This window comes from Mastigoproctus giganteus, chromosome 5 (genome assembly GCF_048544385.1).
Source record: "Mastigoproctus giganteus isolate SK-2022 chromosome 5, ASM4854438v1, whole genome shotgun sequence".
Classification (NCBI taxonomy): Eukaryota; Metazoa; Arthropoda; class Arachnida; order Uropygi; family Thelyphonidae; genus Mastigoproctus; species Mastigoproctus giganteus.
Window position 1 is genome coordinate 2,194,519 of NC_143579.1, and position 20,831 is coordinate 2,215,349.

Here is a 20,831-nt window from a genome sequence, read left to right on the forward strand (position 1 = left end):
TTTGATATCGCACATCTTATCCCTTCATCAATGTCATTTATGAAAATCAGAAACAACAGTGGTTCAAGAAGTGATTCTTTGTAAAGCCACTTCTGACATTACACTAATCTGAAGAATATCCATTGATCACAACCCTCTGCCTTCCAGTAATCCTGACCCATTTTATCTTAAATAGTAACCTTTCAAGAGGGAACAAGTCTGCCTTGCTAAAATCCAAATAAACTATACTAAACCTTGGTTTTCCAATAAATGCACTAAAGCTTCTCAAGATAAGAATGTTGCATATTGCAATTGGCTTGCATTCAAATCTTCAGGTTCATTTTCTGCCTATACTAAAGCTTGCAACAATTTCAAAGCAGTTATTAATCAGTCCAAACTAGATTCTGAACAGACTACGAGTAGAAAACTTGCTTTTGGTTTCTTGTCAAAACTATCAGCCACACCTTTTGCTAATCTCTACTTCAACCTCTGTTAAAAGCTGATAGTTCTAAAGATAAAGAACTTGGGTATTGGCGATCTTGGTAAACCATTCCCACCATTCACAGTAGAACCCATTCAGTGCCTCTTGTAATTTACTGATCAAATAGATGGCAAAAGAATTTTGAACATCTTGATGCCAAGAAAGCTCCAGGTCCTGATGGCATTTCTCCATTTATTCTCAAAGCCTGCGATCTTGAGCTTACTCCTGTTAGTTTTCACTTTTTTTTTTTCTTCTGCTTGAAATTTTCTTGATATCCAGTAAGTTACTAAAAAAAGTGATAGATCCTTCCATTCCCATTGCACTTATTCTTCTCTTTCCAAAGTAACAGAGAATCCATTAACCACCAACTATTAAACTATCTTGAATCATATTAGCATTAGCATTAGCATTAGTAGAGGCATTTGATGCAAGAAAGCAAGCTTATGCAGCATCAGCCAAAAAAAAAAAAAAAAACCACTTCCACTTCACCCCTCCGTTCGTTCAAAATACCTGTCCAGCTGAGCCTTAAACTTATTTAGGCTATCAACCTCCACCACAAGGGATGGAAGTCTGTTCCACCAACCAACCACCCGCTGGCTAAAGGCAAATTTCCGCACGTCTATCCTACATCTGTCTTTCCTCAATTTGAATTTATGCCCTCTCAGGTGATTATTCTGAGCTAGAGGAAGAATCCCATCAGCATTGAGCATGCTTAAACCATTCAAGGCTTTATACACCTCTATCAGATCACCTCGCTGGTGCCTAGTCTCCAGACACTGTAATTTGCAAAACTTAAGCCGTTCTTCGTAAGAGCACCCCTTTGTTCCATTCACTAATCTTGTTGCCCTTCTCTGTACTCGTTCCAGCAGCTCTACATCCTTCTTGAAATGAGGCCTCCAGACCTGTATACAGTACTCTAGGTGTGGCCTGACCATCGCCTTATACAATGGAATAATCACCTCCTTATCCCTGCTGGAAAAATTCCTGTATATCATTGACAATACTCCATGAGCTACTCTTGCAGCCCGTCTGCACTGCTCAGAGAACTTCATATCTGCCTGCACAACCACCCCCAAGTCCCTTTCATTCTCTACCACTGTCAGTGTTGTACCACAGAGTTGATACGTTGCTCTGGGGTTGCTGTTTCCCATGTGTAGTACTTTACATTTGTCAATGTTAAACTTCATTTGCCACCTCTCAGCCCATCTGCTCAACCTTTCCAGATCCTGTTGCAGCAGCATAGTGTCAGTAGTGTCCTTGACAACCCTGCCAACCTTTGTATCGTCTGCAAACTTGGACATTAATCCCGATATACCATCATCAATATCATTTATAAATACAGAAAACAATAATGGACCCAACACTGAGCCCTGAGGGACTCCACTAATAACATCAGTCCACGATGAGCAGTGTCCATTGATTACCACTCTCTGTCTTCTCCCCCTCAACCACCCCTTTATCCATAGCAGTAATTTGCCTCCAATGTCACACTGCTCCAATTTGTGTAGCAGTCTTCCATGTGCAACAGTATCAAAAGCCTTTCTAAGATCCAAGTATATAATATCAAAGTTATTCCCTGCATCCAGTTCTTTTGTGACTGCATCATAGTATCCAATCAAGTTGGTCAGGCAAGACTTCCCCTTAACAAAACCATGCTGTGTCTGAGCTATAACTGAAGTCTTGTCTAAATGATCCTGCAGTGCTTCTTTAACCAGTGCCTCCATTAATTTTCCTGGAACAGAAGTTAAGCTCACATGTCTATAATTACTTGTGTCAGCCTTTGATCCTCCTTGGTGAATTGGGGTCACATTTGCACATTTCCAGTCTATGGGTACCTCCCCTGAGTCCAAGGAAGCTCTCATAATTATGGCTAAGGGTTTGCTTACTTCCTTTGCTGCCTCCTTTAATATAACTGGATAGATCCCATCCACCCCGGGTGCCTTTCTTGTGTTTATCTTCAACAGTTTCTCCTCCACTTTACTCCCAGTTATTTCAAGATTCTGTAACTTACTGCTAGAGTTGAATACACCTCTGGCATTCCCCTCGCTGAATAACTCCTCATGTGTGAATGTCGATGCAAAATATTCATTTAGTTTGTTAGCTACCTGAGCAGGATCATCAACACTTGACCCATCAATATCAAGAGGACCAATCTGATTCATCCCTCTCCTTCTAGAGTTTACATAAGTAAAGAACTCTTTGCTGTTTTTCTTTGCATCCCTTGCCAAGGATTTCTCGTAAACTGCCTTCGCCTGCCTAACCTCCTTTGTAACTTGGTTGCATATCAACTTGTATCTATCATAGGCTTCTGTGTCATGTGTTAATTTGTAAGTATCCCATGCATTTTTCTTCTCTGCCATATGCCTCATTAGTTCATCTGACATCCATTTTGGCCTAAACCTTGAACAATATTTCTTAGTTGGTATGTAAAGCCTAGTAGCTTCCAAGATAAGTTCTTTGAATGCTTCCCATTTTGAATTTGCTGTTGGTAACATCATCAGTTGGTCCCACTGTATAGAATTTAAATACTGTCTCAGTCCATCGTAGTCGCCTTTACGGAAGCAATAACCCTTCCCTTTACCCCTAATAGTAGTTACCTCTTTGAGTAAATCCCACTTCAGCACACTGCGATCACTGCCACCTAGTGGTTCATTTATCTGCAGATTCTTAATGCATGAAGAATCACTGCTGATAATCAAATCAAGAGTATTGCTCCCTCTAGTTGCCTCCCGAACATGCTGATGTAGAAAACAATCATCCAATAAATCCACAAAAGCCCTGCTAGTGTGTGAGTATCCAGCCCCCAAATTCCAGTCAATATCTGGGAAATTAAAATCTCCCATTATAAGACACTCTGATTTACTGGCCCATTCTATTTCCCTGTACAGTTCCTTATTATACTCATCAGAGTCATTAGGCCTATAGCACACTCCTACTCTCAATTTTGATCTCCCAATGTTTATGTCACACCAAACTGACTCCACACTGCACTGTCCAGCGATGTCGACTGGCTTCACTTCCTTGGTTTTTATGTGTTTCTTAACTAATAGCATAACACCTCCCCCCTTCCTATCCTGTCTATCCTTTCTGTAGACGTTGTACTCCCCAAATTGCAGTTCCGCATCCCTTATATCTGTGTGACACCACGTCTCTGATATCCCAACAATATCTGCCTTCGATGTTTTGAGCAATACCTCAAATTCATCAAATTTATTTACTAAACTCCTAGCATTGGTGTACACGCAAGTATACCTGCACCTGTTTCTATTCTTAGCTACACTAACACAACCCATGTGTTTACTTGTACCACAATGGCTCCCAGCAGTCTCTGAAATACCATGCATCTTGTTTTTCAGGCTTCTGCTCATTCTAATAGAAGCAGTGCAAGAATCTCTTTCACCTCTGCCAGTGGCTACTGTCAATCTATTGGTCTTTGTCTCCCCCCAAGCTAGCAGTTTTCCAACCCACCTAACACTGCCTCGACAGCATCAGCAAAAATTCTTGCACCCTTTCTATTTAAGTGTATCCCATCCCTGTAGAAGCAATCTCTCCTGTTAACAAGTACAGTCCAGGCTGAAAAATATCACAAATATTGTGCAAGAATATTTGCTGATGCTATCGAGGCAGTGTGAGGTGGGTCGGAAAACTGCTAGCTTGGGGGGAGACAAAGACGAATAGATTAACAGTAGCCACTGGCAGAGGTGAAAGAGATTCTTGCACTGCTTCTATTGGAATGAGCAGAAGCCTGAAAAACAAGATGCAGGATATTTCAGAGACTGCTGGGAGTCATTGTGGTACAAGTAAACACATGGGTTGTGTTAGGGTAGCTAAGAATAGAAAGAGATGCATGTATACTTGCGTGTACACCAATGCTAGGAGTTTAGTAAATAAATTTGATGAATTTGAGGTATTGCTCAAAACATCAAAGGCAGATATTATTGGGATATCAGAGACGTGGTGCCACACAGATATAAGGAATGCAGAACTGGAATTTGGGGAGTACAATGTCTACAGAAAGGATAGACTAGATAGGAAGGGAGGAGGGGTTATGCTATTAGTTAAGAAATACATAAAATCCAAGAAAGTGAAGCCAGTGGACATCACTGGACAGTGCAGTGTCGAGTCAGTTTGGTGTGACATAAGCATTGGGAGATCACAATTGAGAGAGGGAGTGTGCTATAGGCCTAATGACTCTGATGAGTATAATAAGATACTGTACAGGGAAATAGAGTGGGCCAGTAAATCAGAGTCTTATGGGAGATTTTAATTTCCCAGATATTGACTGGAATTTGGGAGCTGGTCACTCACAGGCTTTTGTGGATTTATTGGATGATTGTTTTCTAAATCAGCATGTTCAGGAGGCAACTAGAGGGAAGAATACTCTTGATTTGATTATCAGCAGTGATTCTTCATGCATTAAGAATCTGCAGATAAATGAACCACTAGGTGGCAGTGATCACAGTGTGCTGAAGTGGGATTTACTCAAAGAGGTGACTACCATTAGGGGTAAAGGGAAGGGTTATTGCTTTCGTAAAGGCGACTACGATGGACTGAGACAGTATTTAAACTCTATACAGTGGGACCAACTGATGATGTTACCAACAGCAAATGCAAAATGGGACGCATTCAACTTGGAAGCAACTAGGCTTTACATACCAACTAAGAAATATTGTTCAAGGTTTAGGCCTAAATGGAGGTCAGATGAACTGATGAGGCATATGGCAGAGAATAAACATGCATGGGATACATACAAATTAACACATGACACAGAAGCCTATGATAGATATAAGTTGATCTGTAACCAAACTACAAAGGAGGTTAGGCAAGCGAAGGCAGATTACGAGAAATCTTTGGCAAAGTGATGCAAAGAAAAACAGCAAAGAGTTCTTTACTTATGTAAACTCTAGAAGGAAGGGGGATGAATCAGATTGGTCCACTTGATATCGATGGGTCAACTGTTGATGATCCTGCTCAGGTAGCTAACAAACTAAATGAATATTTTTCATCGACATTCACACATGAGGAGTTATTTAGTGAGGGTAGTGCCAGAAGTTTATCAAACTCTAACAGGAAGCTAAGTGATTTTGTAATAACTGAGAGTAAAGTGGAGGAGAAATTGTTGAAGATAAATACAAGAAAGGCACCCGGGGTGGATGGGATCTATCCAGTTATATTAAAGGAGGCAGCAAAGGAAGTAAGCAAACCCTTAGTCATAATTATGAGAGCTTCCTTGGACTCAGGGGAGGTACCCACAGACTGGAGATGTGCAAATGTGACCCCAATTCACAAAGGAGGATCAAAAGCCGACACAAGTAATTATAGACCTCTGAGTTTAACTTCTGTTCCAGGAAAAATAATGGAGGCACTGGTTAAAGAAGCACTGCAGGATCATCTAGACAAGACTTCAGTTATAGCTCGGACACAGCATGGTTTTGTTAAGGGTAAGTCTTGCCTGACCAATTTGATTGGATACTATGATGCAGTCACAAAAGATCTGGATACAGGGAATAACTTTAATATTATATACTTGGATCTTAGAGAGGCTTTTGATACTGTTGCACATGGAACACTTCTGCACAAATTGGAGCAGTGTGGCACTGGAGGCAAATTGCTGCTATGGATGAATGGGTGGTTAAGGGGGAGGAGACAGAGAGTGGTAATCAATGGACACTGCTCATCGTGGACTAATGTTATTAGTGGAGTCCCTTAGGGTTCAGTATTGGTTCCATTTTTATTTTCTGTATTTATAAATGATATTGATGATGGTATATCAAGCTTAACGTCCAAGTTTGCAGACGATACGAAGGTTGGCAGGGTTGTCAAGGGTACTACTGACAATATGCTGCTGCAACAGGATCTGGAAAGGTTGAGCAGATGGGCTTCGAGGTGGCAAATGAAGTTTAACATTGACAAAATAAGTACTACATATGGGAAACAGCAACCGCAGAGCAACGTATCAACTCTGTGGTACTACACTGACAGTGGTAGAGAATGAAAGGGACCTGGGGGTGGTTGTGCAGGCAGATATGAAGTTCTCTGAGCAGTGCAGACGGGCTGCAAGAGTAGCTCATGGTGTATTGTCAATGATATATAGGAATTTTTCTAGCAGGGATAAAGAGGTGATTAATCCCTTCTAGAAGGCAATGGTCAGGCCACACCTAGAGTACTGTATACAGGTCTGGAGGCCTCATTTCAAGAAGGATGTAGAGCTGCTGGAACGAGTACAGCGAAGGGCAACAAGAGTAGTGAATGGAACAAAGGGGGTGCTCTTAGAAGAAAGGCTTAAGTTTTGCAAATTACAGTGTCTGGAGACTAGGCACCAGCGAGGTGATCTAGTAGAGGTGTATAAAGCCTTGAATGGTTTTAGCATGCTCAATGCTGATGGGATTCGTCCTCTTGCTCAGAATAATCACCCGAGAGGGCATAAATTCAAATTGAGGAAAGACATATGTGATAGATGTGCGGAAATTTGCCTTTAGCCAGGGGGTGGTTGGTTGGTGGAACAGACTTCCATCCCTTGTCGTGGAAGTTGATAGCCTAAATAAGTTTAAGGCTCAGCTGGACAGGTATTTTGAACGAACAGAGGGGTGACGTGGAAGTGGTTTTTTTTTTTTTTTTTTTTTGGCTGATTCTGCTTGTTATTTGGTTTTTAGGAGCATTAGCAACTAAGGCCATATTGCTCCGAGATATGCGGTGGTCATTCCCTGACCTTTCCGCATCCTCTGTATTTGGTGGTGACGGGCTCGAATCCCGGTCTAATCAAGAAGCGTGTGCTACGCACTGCTGCTCCTTCCCACCTGGCTACGGAGGCGCCGGCTGATTCTGCATAAGCTTGCTTTCTTGCATCAAATGCCTCTTCTAATGCTAATGTTTCCATGGATTATATATGCACCATTTTTTTGCTTATGAATGCATTCGCATAAATTTAAGTTTAGATAAAATTGTTCACCTTTTGTATATTATTAAAACAAATTTACAAAAGTTTTGTCATAATCTAATGAAAGTTGTTTTCTTTTTTTAAGTTTTTTGTTTGTTCCTTAGGTTCTGATCACCAATGTAGAATTATTTTCTACTTTTAGAATATCTGCCAGTTTTTTTCCACAATATTTCTGTTTCAAATGGGTTTTTGCTTGTAACCAGGAGAAGCATTAGTGAATGGTATATGAAAGGAAAAAGGTTCCCCCCTTCCCCAAATCCTCTTTATTTTATTTAGGTACTATTTTCAAACATTTGTTAAATGATGAAAGTCATCACTATACTGTAGTTCACAGCATTTAGATTATCAAACATCTATAGTATACTTGTAGTGATAATTATTCTCAATCTCACTGTAGCAGAACAATGACTTTTTTCAGACTCCTCCTACACCAGATGTATATACTTCAAGACACATTAGCTAAACATACTACAGATTAATTTATTCTGTAGTCAGAATAAGAATTTTATTAGTTTTATTGTTTCTACTTTTTTGTTTGTCTATCTATCTCTATTTTGGGTTTTAAAATCACAGAAGTCCCCATATAAGGAATTTTTCAAACTATTTTGAACATTATGTCATGTAGTAAATAACTTCTTTTCCTAACCAACTTCCTAATGCACTACTATATGAACTAAATCATGTATTAAGCCAGCCCATTGAAATTGACACAATTCTTTTCATTTAGCTTGTTATTTATAATACAGTTATCAACATTTTATCTACAACATAATACCAGTAATTTCTCTTTTAAACAAAAATTTCCTTCTAACATCAGCAGCTATGTTGGAAACAAAAGTAATTTTTTAAACATACCAGTGCCTCCTGGGCTAATCTTGCCTCTTCTTGATACTGTAATAACCGTTGTTCTAACTCTGCCTTTTCTCTTTCTGTTTCTTCACGCAATTGCTTTTCTTTTGCAAGCTTATTTCTTTCAACCTAAAATCAAATCAAAGGATACTATTAAAAAAAAAAAAATGTTAATTTGGAAATATTCATGCAATTTAGGATTGCTTGACAAATTAGCACGGCACTAATTTATGCATCATAAATACTGTATGTTATATGAACTTTGGGATACTACTGCACAATTAGTACATTAACTTGAGCAAGAAAATGTATTAGTTGTACAACTGTATTGCAAAAATGGCATTTGGCTAGAGAAAATGTTTTCAGTTCTTGTAAGTACCATCACCATAAATCAAATGGCCATAGGAGCAATAAGAATAATAATACAGTAAACCCCAGCTATTTGCGTTCCTGAGAAATGCCGTGAATACCGAAAATGTGAATACTGAGTTATGGCTCCCATAGTAATAAAGAGGTTCCGTTCCAAAGTATGAAATATATAAGAAAAACTAGTCTAAAATTTTGTCTATGTATGTATTATATGTACCTTCATAATATGACTATGTACATAGACAGTACGTAGTGAAATGCAAGCATGTGGCATCGAAATGAAAATAAGAAACAATTTAATATTAAATGTAATATTTATTAGAAATTTCAAACAAATCTTTCAAACTAGCGCCTTTGCTAGCTAAAAAAACTTATCCTGCCAGTGCTATCACCAGTTTCGCTAAAGTGTTGATAAAGGAGTTTTGCCTTTTCACGAATAATGAGTGAACTTAACGGAATTTTATTTTGAGTTCGGTCTTCTATCTACAGATATAAAGCCTTTTCCGTTTTTTCTAATTTAACATCACGAGTTGCAGAGCAAATGTTTGAAGCAATTAGCGCGTTTTCATGGACACTACGGCGGATTTTTTTCTTCCGATTTCTAGATTGATCGTACCATTGACTCATTGATTTTATAATGTTTTGCCACTGATTAGACACTTTCACCATTAGAAATTTTATCTAATAACTCAAATTTTATTCGCTAATGTCATCACCTTCTCTCATCTTTTCACATTTTCCTTGTTATTCGTAGCCATATTTTTGTACAGGTTAGAAAGAACTTCTCCACAATAAAGTCACTTTCTTCCGTTAACACACACGAAAAAGTCTGTTTTACACTGCAAAACAGTAGATTTATCACTTTTGTAAGTATATCAATTTATAAATTTATTCAATTTATAAGCATATAAATGAAAAGCAAACGACGAAACCTTCCATGACAAGTGCATAACACATACTGAACAAGGAATAGCGAGAAACATCCACGCTGGGATTTTGTCAGCCCTCTCCCCCCCCCACCTACTGAGCGCTGTTTTGACCAGGAAAGATAATTTTAGCCACGCCCATGTTTTTTTTATGGTGGAAAATGTTCACGGCGCTTTAAAATTCACATTTTTTTAGGTTTCATTTTATATTAAATCAGCAACCGTGAATACAGATACTGCGAATAGCAGGGATTTACTGTACACATGATACATACACACTACATACAATTGGCCGGTTTTGGCATAAGCTTCAACACAAGAAGTACAATAGCGGCTTATGGGGGAAACCCTGGGATCCGCCACAACAACACATGAATATCCCTGTACACATGATACAGCAACAATGAAGCCATTCTGTACTGTAACATAAAAAGATCAGCAAATAAAGTTGTATAGTAGTAGTAGTAGTAGTTGTTGTTGTAAAGGCATATGATACAAGAAAGCAAGCTTATATAGCAATATACAAAAAAAAAAACCCTTACTGTTTCATCCATCCATTCACTCCAAAAGTTTGTCTAGTTCAGACTTTAATTTATTTAAGCTCTCAAATTCCACAACGGCAGATGGAAGTTTGTTCCAGCAATCAGCCACCTGCAGGCTAAAGGCAAATTTCTGCACAGTGGATACAATTTTGAAACTACAACTGTCTTTCCTCAATTTGAATTTATGTCCCCTTGGGTTCATAATCTGAGAAAGGGGAAGAATACCATCAGAATTGAGCCTGCTCAACCCATTCAAGGCCAATCAGATCACCTCGCAATTTGAATTGCAGTGCCTAGTCTCCAGACACTGCAATTTGCAGAACTTAAGCCTTTCTTGGTAAGAGGATCCCTTCATCTTCCTCAACTATTTTGTAGCCTTTCTCTGTACTCGCTCAAGTAACCCAACCTCCTGACCTGTATGATGTACTCAAGGTGTTCCTGACCACTGCCTCATACAAAGAGATAATCATCTCCTTTTCCCTGCTAGCAAAATTCCTGAATATTATTGACAACACCCTATGATCTGCTCTGCTCAGAAAACTTAATATCTTAGTATCATCTGCAAACTTGGATATTAAGGCAGATATACCTTCATCAATATCATTGATAAATAAACAAAACAATGCCAGGCCCAACACGAAACCATGGGGGACTCCACTAATAACATTAGTCCATGAAGAGCGGCATCCATTGATTACCACACTCTGTCTTCTCCCACTCAACCACCCTTTCATTCACTGTAGCTGCTTGCCCTTAATACTATACTGCTCCAATGTTAGCTACTTTATATTATAATGGTAAAGTCCATTACAGCAGGCTCAAGAGAATATTCAAATCTATAATTGTCATCGATGTATAACTTAAAAATTGTATCCACTAGGCAGAAATTGTGTGCATGAAGTGATGTTGTCATCTGAATTGTTATCCATAGCTGAGTTAGCTTGTGGCTAACTTCAAATGTGTTATCTACAGTGATGTGTTGGAGCTGGCTAGCGCGAGCTGATTATTAAATTTTCAAGAATTTTGCAAGACAGTTGTTAAACTAATAATGGCTACAAACTGTAGAGCGGCACACACTTCGATCCACAATGGCTAGCGGCATTTGGGTGATAGGCTTGTATATGGTGACAGGGAAAATTCAGCTGGGTTACACTTATTTTGGTAACCTTTGTGCTTCTTTTTTAAACAGCATTCTGTGTACAGATTATGTCCCCTAGCAATTTTACAGGAATATTATTTCCAACAAACACCTGCTTAATTTTGCCTGGCCCATTCTTAAGGAATGACATTCCCATGCTTGATGTTTTTATCAAAGAATTTTTTCAAAAGGGAGAAACTGCCGTGTAGTTTCCAAAGAGGGTGGGGGGGGGTTGTTAAAAATTCACCAGCACACCACTGGGTATCTAGTATAGTAACAGTAGTAGTAATAGTATTCGCCATATAGTGGAAGGAAGCCACAGGCTTTTGCTGCATTGAACAAAAAAAAAAAAAAAAAAAAGTAACCAGCCAAGTAGATAAGGAAACAAATTATATGCTTCCTTCCTCACACAGGTAAGTATCCAGTTGACTTTTCAATTTATTCAAACTGTCAGCCTCAACTACCTGCGAAGGCAACTTGTTCCAGTTATCAACAACTCACTGGCTAAAAGAAAACTCCCTACAATCTAATCTAAATCTCATGTCCTGAAATTTGAATTTATACTGCTTAGTTGTGGAATAATTTAAAACAGTGAGAATTCCACCTTCATTCATCTTACAATCCCTTTTAGAGCCTTATAAAACTCAATTAGGTCACTTCTGAGGTGCCTAGTTGTGAAGCTCCATATCCCACATAATCAGAGTCTTTCCTCATACAGTCGTCCATTTGCCAATTTTATCATCCGAGTTGCCTGTCTTTGGACCCTTTCAAGAAGCTCTACATCTTTTTTTCAGATGAGGTCTTCATACTTGAACACAGTATTCCAAATGTGGTCTTACGAATACCTTATATAGTGGGATTATGACCTCTCTATCTCTACAGGATAGCATTTGATAATCTTCGATCAGACACCATGGGCTTTCCTGGCTGCCTGTTCAGAAAACTTCATATCTGCCCATATTATAACTCCCAGATCCCTTTCCTCCTCCTCCTCCTCTGTTTTAAATTCAACCCCACCAAGTGCATAATTTATTTGAGGGTTGCTATTCCCCAAGTTGTACACTGAAATTGAGACTTCTAGATGAACAGAAAACTGACTACTCCATCGTTATGGGGGACTTTGATGCAAAGATTGGAAAGAGACAAAACAGCAAAAAACGGAAATTAGAGGAAATTTTAGAATTGGTGAAAGACTTCAACAATTTCAAAATGTCAAGGAATGTAGTAGTAGTAATGGCATAGATACAAGAAAGCAAGTGTATGAGCTTTTGCAGAATCAGCCAAAAAAAAAAAAAAAAAAAAAATTACAAAACAATCCCCTCTAAATTTATGTCCAGTTCCTCCTTAAATTTATTTAACCTATCAACTTCCACAATGACAGATGGAAGTTTGTTCCAGCAATTAACCACAATCTGCTTAAAGGCAAATTTCCGCACATCTATTCTACATCTGTCCCTCAATTTCAATTTATGCCCCCTTAGGTTCGTAATCTGAACAAGTGGAAGAATCCCATCAGAATTCAGCGTGCTCAACCCATTCAAGGCTTTATACAACTCAATCAGATCACCGCACAGGTGCCTAGTCTCCAGTTGCTACAATTTGCAGAAATCAGGCCTCTCCTGGTAAGAGGATCCTTCATTCTCCTCACCAATCTTGTTGCCCTTCTCTGCACACACTCAAGCAAATCAACATCCATCCTAAAATGAAGCTTCCAGACCTGCACACAGTACTCAAGGTGTGGCCTGACCATTGCCTTATACAGAGGGACAATCACCTCCTTTTCCCTGCTAGCAAATTTCCTGTATATCATTGACAACACCCCATGATCTGCCCTGGCAGCCTGTCTGCATTGCTCAGAAAACATTATATCTGACTGTACAATTACTCCCAGGTCTTTTTCATTTTCTACAACCTTAAGTGTAGTACCACACAGTTGGTACTTTGATTTTTCAATGCTAAACTTCAGTTGCCACTTCTCAGCCCATCTGCCCAAATTTTCTAGTTCCCGTTGCAGTAACACACTGCCATTACTGTCATTAACAACCCTGCCAACCTTTGTATCATCTGCAAACTTCGACACTAAGCCTTATATAACTTCATCAATATTATTGATAAATATACAAAACAACAGTGGACCTAACACCGAACCCTGTGGGACTCCACTAATAACATTAGTCCAAGAAGAGCAGCACCCATTGATTACCACCCTCTGTCTTCTCCCACTTAACCATCCTTTTATCCGTTGTAACAACTTACCCTTAATACCATTCTGCTCCAATTTCTACAGTAGTTTTCCATGTGCAACAGTGTCAAAAGCTTTCCTGAAATCCAACTATATAATATCAAAATTATTTTTTGCATCCAGTTCCTTTGTAACCACATCATAATATCCTATCAAATTTGTCAGACAAGACTTTCTCTTAACAAACCCATGCTGTGTCTGAATTCTTGCTGCAGTGTCTAGATGATCCTACAATGCATCTTTAACCAGTGACTCCATTATTTTATCTGGAACAGAAGTTAAACTAACTGGTCTGTAATTACTTGTGTCACATTTCGATCCCCCTTTGTGAATTGGGGACACATTTGAACATCTCCAATCCGTGGGGACCTCCCCTGAGTCCAAGGATGCTCTCATAATTATGGCTAAGCATTTCTTACTTCCTTTGCCACCTCCTTTAATATAACTGGATAGATCCCATTCACCCCAGGAGCCTTTCTTATGTTTAACTTCAACAATTTCTCCCCCACTTTGTTCTCAGTTAAGCACCCTTTTACAATTTGATAAACTTGTGGCATTTTCAAACCTTAATAACTCCTCATGTGTGAATGCAGATGCAAAATACTCATTCAGTTTGTCTGCTATCTGAGCTGGATCATCAACAGTCGAACCATCGATATCAAGTGGACCAATCAGATTCATCCCCTTCCTTTTAGAGTTTATATAAGTAAAGAAATCTTTGCTGTTTTTCTTAGCATCATTTGCCAAAAATTTCTCATAATCTTCCTTTGTCTGCCTAACCTCCTTTTTGACTTGATTACAGACTAGCTTATATCTGCCATAGGCTTCTGATTCGCTTGATAATTTATATGCATTCCATGTATTTTTTTCACTGCCACTAGTCTCATTAGTTCATTTGACATCCATTTAGGCCTAAACCTTGAACAATATTTCTTAATAGGTATGAAACATTTAGTAGCTTCCATTATTAATTCCTCGAATGCTTCCCACTTAGAATTTGCTGTTGGTAACATCATCAGTTGATTCCACTGTACAGAATTTAAAAACTGTCTGAGACCACTGTAGTCACCTTTATTGAAGCAAAAACCCCTTCCTTTCCTCCTGATGGTAATTATATCTTTAAGCAAATCGCACATCAGTACACTGTGATCACTGCCACCAAATGGTTCCTTTATCTGGAAATTCTTAATACATGAATGATCACTGCTGATAACCAGATCAAGAGTATTATCCTCTCTGGTTGCCTCTCAAACAGGCTGCTGCAGAAAACAATCATCCAATAAATCCACAAGTCTTACTAGTGTGCGAGTGACCAACTCATAAATTCCAGTCTATATCTGCAAGTTAAAATCCCCCATTATAAGTCATTCTGATTTACTAGTCCACTCTATTTCTCTGTACAACTGTTCATTGTATTCATTCGAGTCATTAGGCCTATAACACACTCCTACTCTTATTTTTGCTTTCACAGTGCTTATGTCACACCAAACTGACTCAACAGTGCACTATTCATCTATATCAACTGGATGCACTTCTTTTGATTTTATGTTTTTCTTAATTAACAGCACAACACCTCCTCCCTTCCTATCCTATCTATCCTTTCTGTACACATTGTACTCCTCAAATTCCAGTTCTGCATTCCTTATATCTGTGTGACACCATGTCTCTGCTATCCCAACAATATCTGCCTTTGATGTCTTGGCCAACACTTCAAATTCATCAAATTTATTTACTATACTTCTAGCATTGGTATACATGCAAGTACAGTGAACCCCCACTATTCGTGGTATCTGTATTCGCGGTTTCGCTTATTCGCGATCAGCGATTTAATATAAAATGAAACCTAAAAAAATGTGAATTTTAAAGCGCCGTGAATATTTTCCGCCATAAAAAAACATGGGCGTGGCTAAAATTATCTTTCCCAGTCAAAACAGTGCTTAGTGGGTGGGGGGGGAGGGGGGAGTGACAAAATCGCGAGAGTGAATGTTTATATTTATATGCTTATAAATTGAATAGATTTATCAATTTATAAATTGATATGCTTACAAAAATGATAAATCTACCGTTTTGCAGTGTAAAACAGACTTTTTCGAGCATGTTAACAGAACAAAGTGCCTTTATTGTGGACAAGTTCTTTCTAACCCCTACAAAAATATGGCTACGAATACCAAGAAAAATGTGAAAATATCAAAGAAGGTGATGACATTAGCGAATAAAATTGAGTTATTAGATAAAATCTCTAATGGTGAAAGTGTCTCCTCAGTGGCAAAACATTATAAAATCAATGAGTCAACAATACGATCAATCAAAAAATCGGAAGAAAAAATCCACCGTAGTGTCCGTGAAAATGCGCTAATTGCTTCAAAAATTTGCTCTGTAACTCATGATGTTAAATTAGAAAAAATGGAAAAAGCTTTAAATCTGTGGATAAAAGACCGAACTCAAAATAAAATTTAGTTAAGTTCACTCATCATTCGTGAAAAGGCAAAACTCCTTTATCAACACTTTAGCGAAACTGGTGATAGCACTGGCAGAATAAGTTTTTTAGCTAGCAAAGACGCTGGTTTGAAAGATTTATTTGAAATTTCTAATAAATATTACATTTAATATTAAATTGTTTCTTATTTTCATTTCGATGCCATATGCTTGCATTTCACTATGTACATAGTCATATTATGAAGGTATATATAATACAATAAATAGACAAAATTTTAGACTAGTTTTTCTTATATATTTCATACTTTGGAACGGAACCCCTTTATTACTATGGGAGCCATAACTCAGTATTCGCGACATTTCTCAGGAATGTAACCCCCGCGAATAGCGGGGGTTTACTGTATACATGTACCTATTCTTATTATTAGTTACCCTAATATATCCCATATACCCGCCTGTTTCACAATGACTGCCCTCAGTCCCTGACACCCCCAACGCCCCTGAATACAAGTAGTGCAAGAATCACGTACACCTCTGCCTGGGGGTACTTTTAACCTTTTAGTCTGTGAATCCCGCAAGCTAGAAGTTTTCTGACCGACCTAACACTGTCTCGATAGTATCAGCAACCATTCTTGCACTCTTTCTATTTAAGTGTATCCGATCCGTGTAGAAGCAGTCTCTCCTGTAAACAAGCACAGACCAGGCTGAAAAAAATTTTACCCCTTGAGCCTTTCACATTTCCCCCCCCCCAGGGCTGAATTGATTGACAAGGCTCTCATCATGTACTCCCCCCCTATCGTGTCTGAGCAGAATTACAGACACTTTCAAATTTAACCCTAATTCATGAATTTTTTGAAACATTGACCTGTACTTGTTAAGTAAATCTGTAGATCTCCTACTCTTAATGTCATTGGTGCCAACGGGTATAACAATATCACCCTTTGTGCCCTTAAAAGATGATATATGGTTTACAATGTCATCAACTTTTTCCCCTGGCAGACATACCCTGGTCCTATTCCATGTATCCTTTTTACACAATATATTCGCCGTCTCCCTGACAACAGAGTCACTGACGATAACTAACTCCTGTGGGACCAGCACATTCTACCTTAGAGAATGTGCTGGTCGGCTGTGTTGTCTGATGCCCAGGAGTGAGCTCTGGCGTTGAGCAGCTGAGAGCTTGATAAGCCCTTCATATAAATTTCTTCGAGGGCATCTACCCTACATCTCAAGCTCTTGTAGACGCCCATCAGAACGCTGAGTTGACACTTAATTTCTAGATACTCTCTACACCTGGCACACTCAAAGACATCCTCCTTGGCTAGATCATGTTCCGTTCCAGAGAGTGCGGCAAACATTTCACAAGTTGCACATTTTTTTAGGCTGTGATGCATTGGAGAATCGCTCCCTCTCAGTTCTTCCCCAAGTCACAGCACTCCTGCTGCTTTGTGCCCGTTGCTTTTCTGCTCTAGGGCATGATATTTTAAATTAATAAGATCAATAAATTTAATTAATTTATTGTCAATACTACACTATCTAATAGAATCCTAAATGCACGGATGCAAATAATGAATACTTTTTTAAAGAAAAGAGTGAACAGGAAGTGGACATGGAAGAGTCCAAATGGATTAACAGCTAATGAAATTGACTTCATCCTCACTAAAAAAAGATGCATTGTTAAGAAAAGAAAGGAAAAAACTGACTTGAATAAATAATAACGAAGGTCTTTGAGACAGCAAAAGAGGAGAAAAGGCAGTATGTATTGGAACTTAGAAACAAGTTTGAGCTTCTGAATACCTTTTGGAACCAAGATATTGATGAGGAATACAACTTTTTAAGTATTCAAAAAGAATACTTAGCCTCTAAAATTTAGAATTTCATGATTGCAAACATACTGTTTTACTTACTATTTCTGAGGTAGAATTCAGTTATTACAAAGGTATAAAACATACACTCACATGAATACAACATACTGTAAATAACATATGCATCCTATGAATGAACAAAGTACATATTTTTCAACTGCTTCTAAAGTTCTTCTGGGTTAGATGCAATCTGAATGCAAAGCTCGTTGTATGAGATCTGCTGAGTGCACATTATTAAAATAATTTTAAATAGTAATAAAAACTAGGAGGTTTCTGGACATCATCCAGCATCAGCTCTTAATTTGAGTTCTTTGAGGAACAACGTCAACAAAACTAAACACTGAATATGTTTAAACAATTAAACTTATTCAGCTGTTTATTAGCATTAGTAGAGGCATATGATGCAAGAGAGCAAGCTTATACATTATCTTAAATAATTAAGTCAAACAAAACTGAGTACTTCCAAAGGTGCAAAATTGCAATGAAAACAAAACGTGTCAAAAGTGTGCCAATGCATACAACAGTGCAATAAATAAATTTATGAAATTGAAATAAATAAGTTCACTGATTGAGCAGCTAAAACTGAATAGCTACATTAGCTGAAAGAAAGTTAAGTTTTATTATATTAAGGTTTGGTTTGATAGTAATATATGATTGAGTTTTCATAGTACAGGCAGTTCCTGCTTTACAAGTTCCCGGGTTTAGTTCTTTTTTTTTCAATTATCAACAAGATCGAAAATATGAACATTAATTGCAATAAATAAATGCTCATAAATAAATAAACATTCATAAATATGGCATTTAAACCCACATGCATAGCTATATATTGCAGTAATATTGTGCATGCAGTTGTTTGCTCATGCAGAGATAAGGATGGAGTTCCAACTCTTAAAGAATTTTGGAAAGAATTCCATATTTTAGATGCAATCAAAATAACAAAAAGTGGAAAAATTATTTTAGAGAAGAACATGAAGTGTGTTTGGAATAAACTCTGCCATCAGTTTGATAATTTTGAAGGATTTCAAGAACAGCAGAGATTGTGCAAAATGAAACAGAAATGGTTTGGAGGCTTGAAATGGTGGAACCCATGATTAGTCTCTAGAGCTAAGTTCCGGTCAACCCCTCCCTATCTCTTCCATCATGCAGTATGATTGATGACTTTTGAGGTTATGATGAACATCGTGGCGAACCTCAATATTCCTTACATTTTGACGATACAGCTCTAAAACTATGTTCGCAGGCCGAGCGCTAGTTAGTACACCGGACCGAACCTATTGGTAACTCTCAAGGAGGCTTCCGGATTAGCTAGTGTATAATCTTGCTACCTCTACTCTGCCAGACAGTGACTGGAGGGAGTCCGAGAAGTGTGTATGCGGGGAGCATTGTTGAGGCCACATTATGTCACGGATCTGGGTATATTCTTACCATGTGTACGCCATATCCAAAAATTTCATTACTTCATACACAGCATGTCCCACCCACTTTTTCTTACTACTGAATACACCATGAATTGTCAAACTAATAGAGCAAGCTTATCTGCGAAAAGATATAAACCTCCCAAGCACTTCCTAATTCATTTCACAAATATACGTGGTATCAATTCTAATCTCAACGATGTCCATTTCCACTTGCAGTCTACCAAACCCCATGTACTATTTCTGACAGAATCTCAGTTATCAGTTGATTCAACTACTGCTCATCTCATATGCCCAAATTATTTGCTGTATGATTCCTTTCGCCTCAAAGGTGGTACTTGTGCATATGTCCGTTCTGATATTCCCTGTGAGAAACTTGGCAATTTGGAATCTCCTCTCTTTGATCTTCTCTGGCTTAAAATCTCTCTTCCTCATTGTGTCAAATTCATCTGTTGTCTCTACCGTTCTCCCAACTCCACTAATCACTTGGAGCTCTTTGACTTCCTCTCTTTGCAACTTGACTTTCTCCAGTCCAACTTTCCTAACAGTGAGGTAATTTTCCTTGGTGATTTTAATGTTCACAACTCCAGGTGGCTTCCGTTTTCTAATCACACCGACCCAGCTGGTCGAGATGCTGAGGCTTTTGCAATTACTAATGACCTTGCACAGATTGTTCATTTACCTACAAGAATACTGGACAATCCCAATCATACAGCCAGTACACGGTCGAAGTGAGAGGTCCTTTAGGCACTTCAGATCACAACTGGGTGATTGTCTCTTCTCCAATGGAACCTTTATCTCATGACTATTCCCAACCTCGTGTTGTTTGGCATTACAAGAATGCAAAATGGGATGACCTGCGAGACTGTTTTCTTTGGTCGGATTACTGTTTCAAAACTTCTGATGTCAACATTTGCTCAGACCATGTCAGTGAAATTATTCTTGCAGGAATGGAATCCTTTATCCCACACGCCACTTTAAAATCTCGTCCTTTATCTAAACCTTGGATTTCCAATAAATATGCTAAGGCTGTTCAAAAGAAGAATGTTGCATATCGTAATTGGCTTGTTTCTAATTCTTCAGTTTCATTTTCTGCCTACACCAAAGCTCACAACAATTGTAAAGCAGTTATTAATCAGTCCAAACTAGAGTTTGAACAGGCTAAGAGTAGAAAACTTGCCTCTTGCCCTAATGGTAGCCGAGCATTCTGGTCTCTTGCCAAAGCTATTGGCCGCAACTTTTGCCCATCTCTGCTCCCACCTCTGTCCAAACCAGATGGTTCTGTTGTAACTTCAGCCAAGGATAAAGCTGACCTGCTAGCATCCCATTTTTCTTCCAGCTCACATATTAATGATCTTGGTAAAACACCTCTCACCATTCCCAACACGCTCCATTCAATGCCTCCTGTGGTCTTCTGTCAAAAGGAGTTTGACGAATTTTGATGCTAAGAAAGCTCCAGGTCCCGATTGTATTTCTCCACTTGTTCTCAAAACCTGTGTTCGTGAACTTACTCCTATTCTTTTCCGACATTTTTCACTTTCTTATTCCAAAGGTGTTTTTCCTTCTGCTTGGTAATTTGCTCATATCCAGCCAGTTCCTAAAAAGTGTAACAAATCCCTCCCATCCAATTATCGTCCCATTGCCGACCAGGC

The 20,831-nt window shown here is 38.6% G+C and overlaps 1 protein-coding gene across 2 annotated transcripts in view; it reads right to left on the reverse strand.

Annotated features, from left to right (window-relative positions):
• Mer (ezrin/radixin/moesin family protein merlin) overlaps nucleotides 1-20,831 on the reverse strand; it is a 514,590-nt gene that overhangs the window by 178,770 nt on the left and 314,989 nt on the right. For both annotated transcript variants that reach the window (XM_090373044.1, XM_090373043.1), the window contains one exon: nucleotides 8,253-8,375. In XM_090373044.1, coding sequence (XP_090229170.1) covers nucleotides 8,253-8,375 — 123 coding nt within the window. The remainder of the gene's footprint in view (nucleotides 1-8,252; nucleotides 8,376-20,831) is intronic.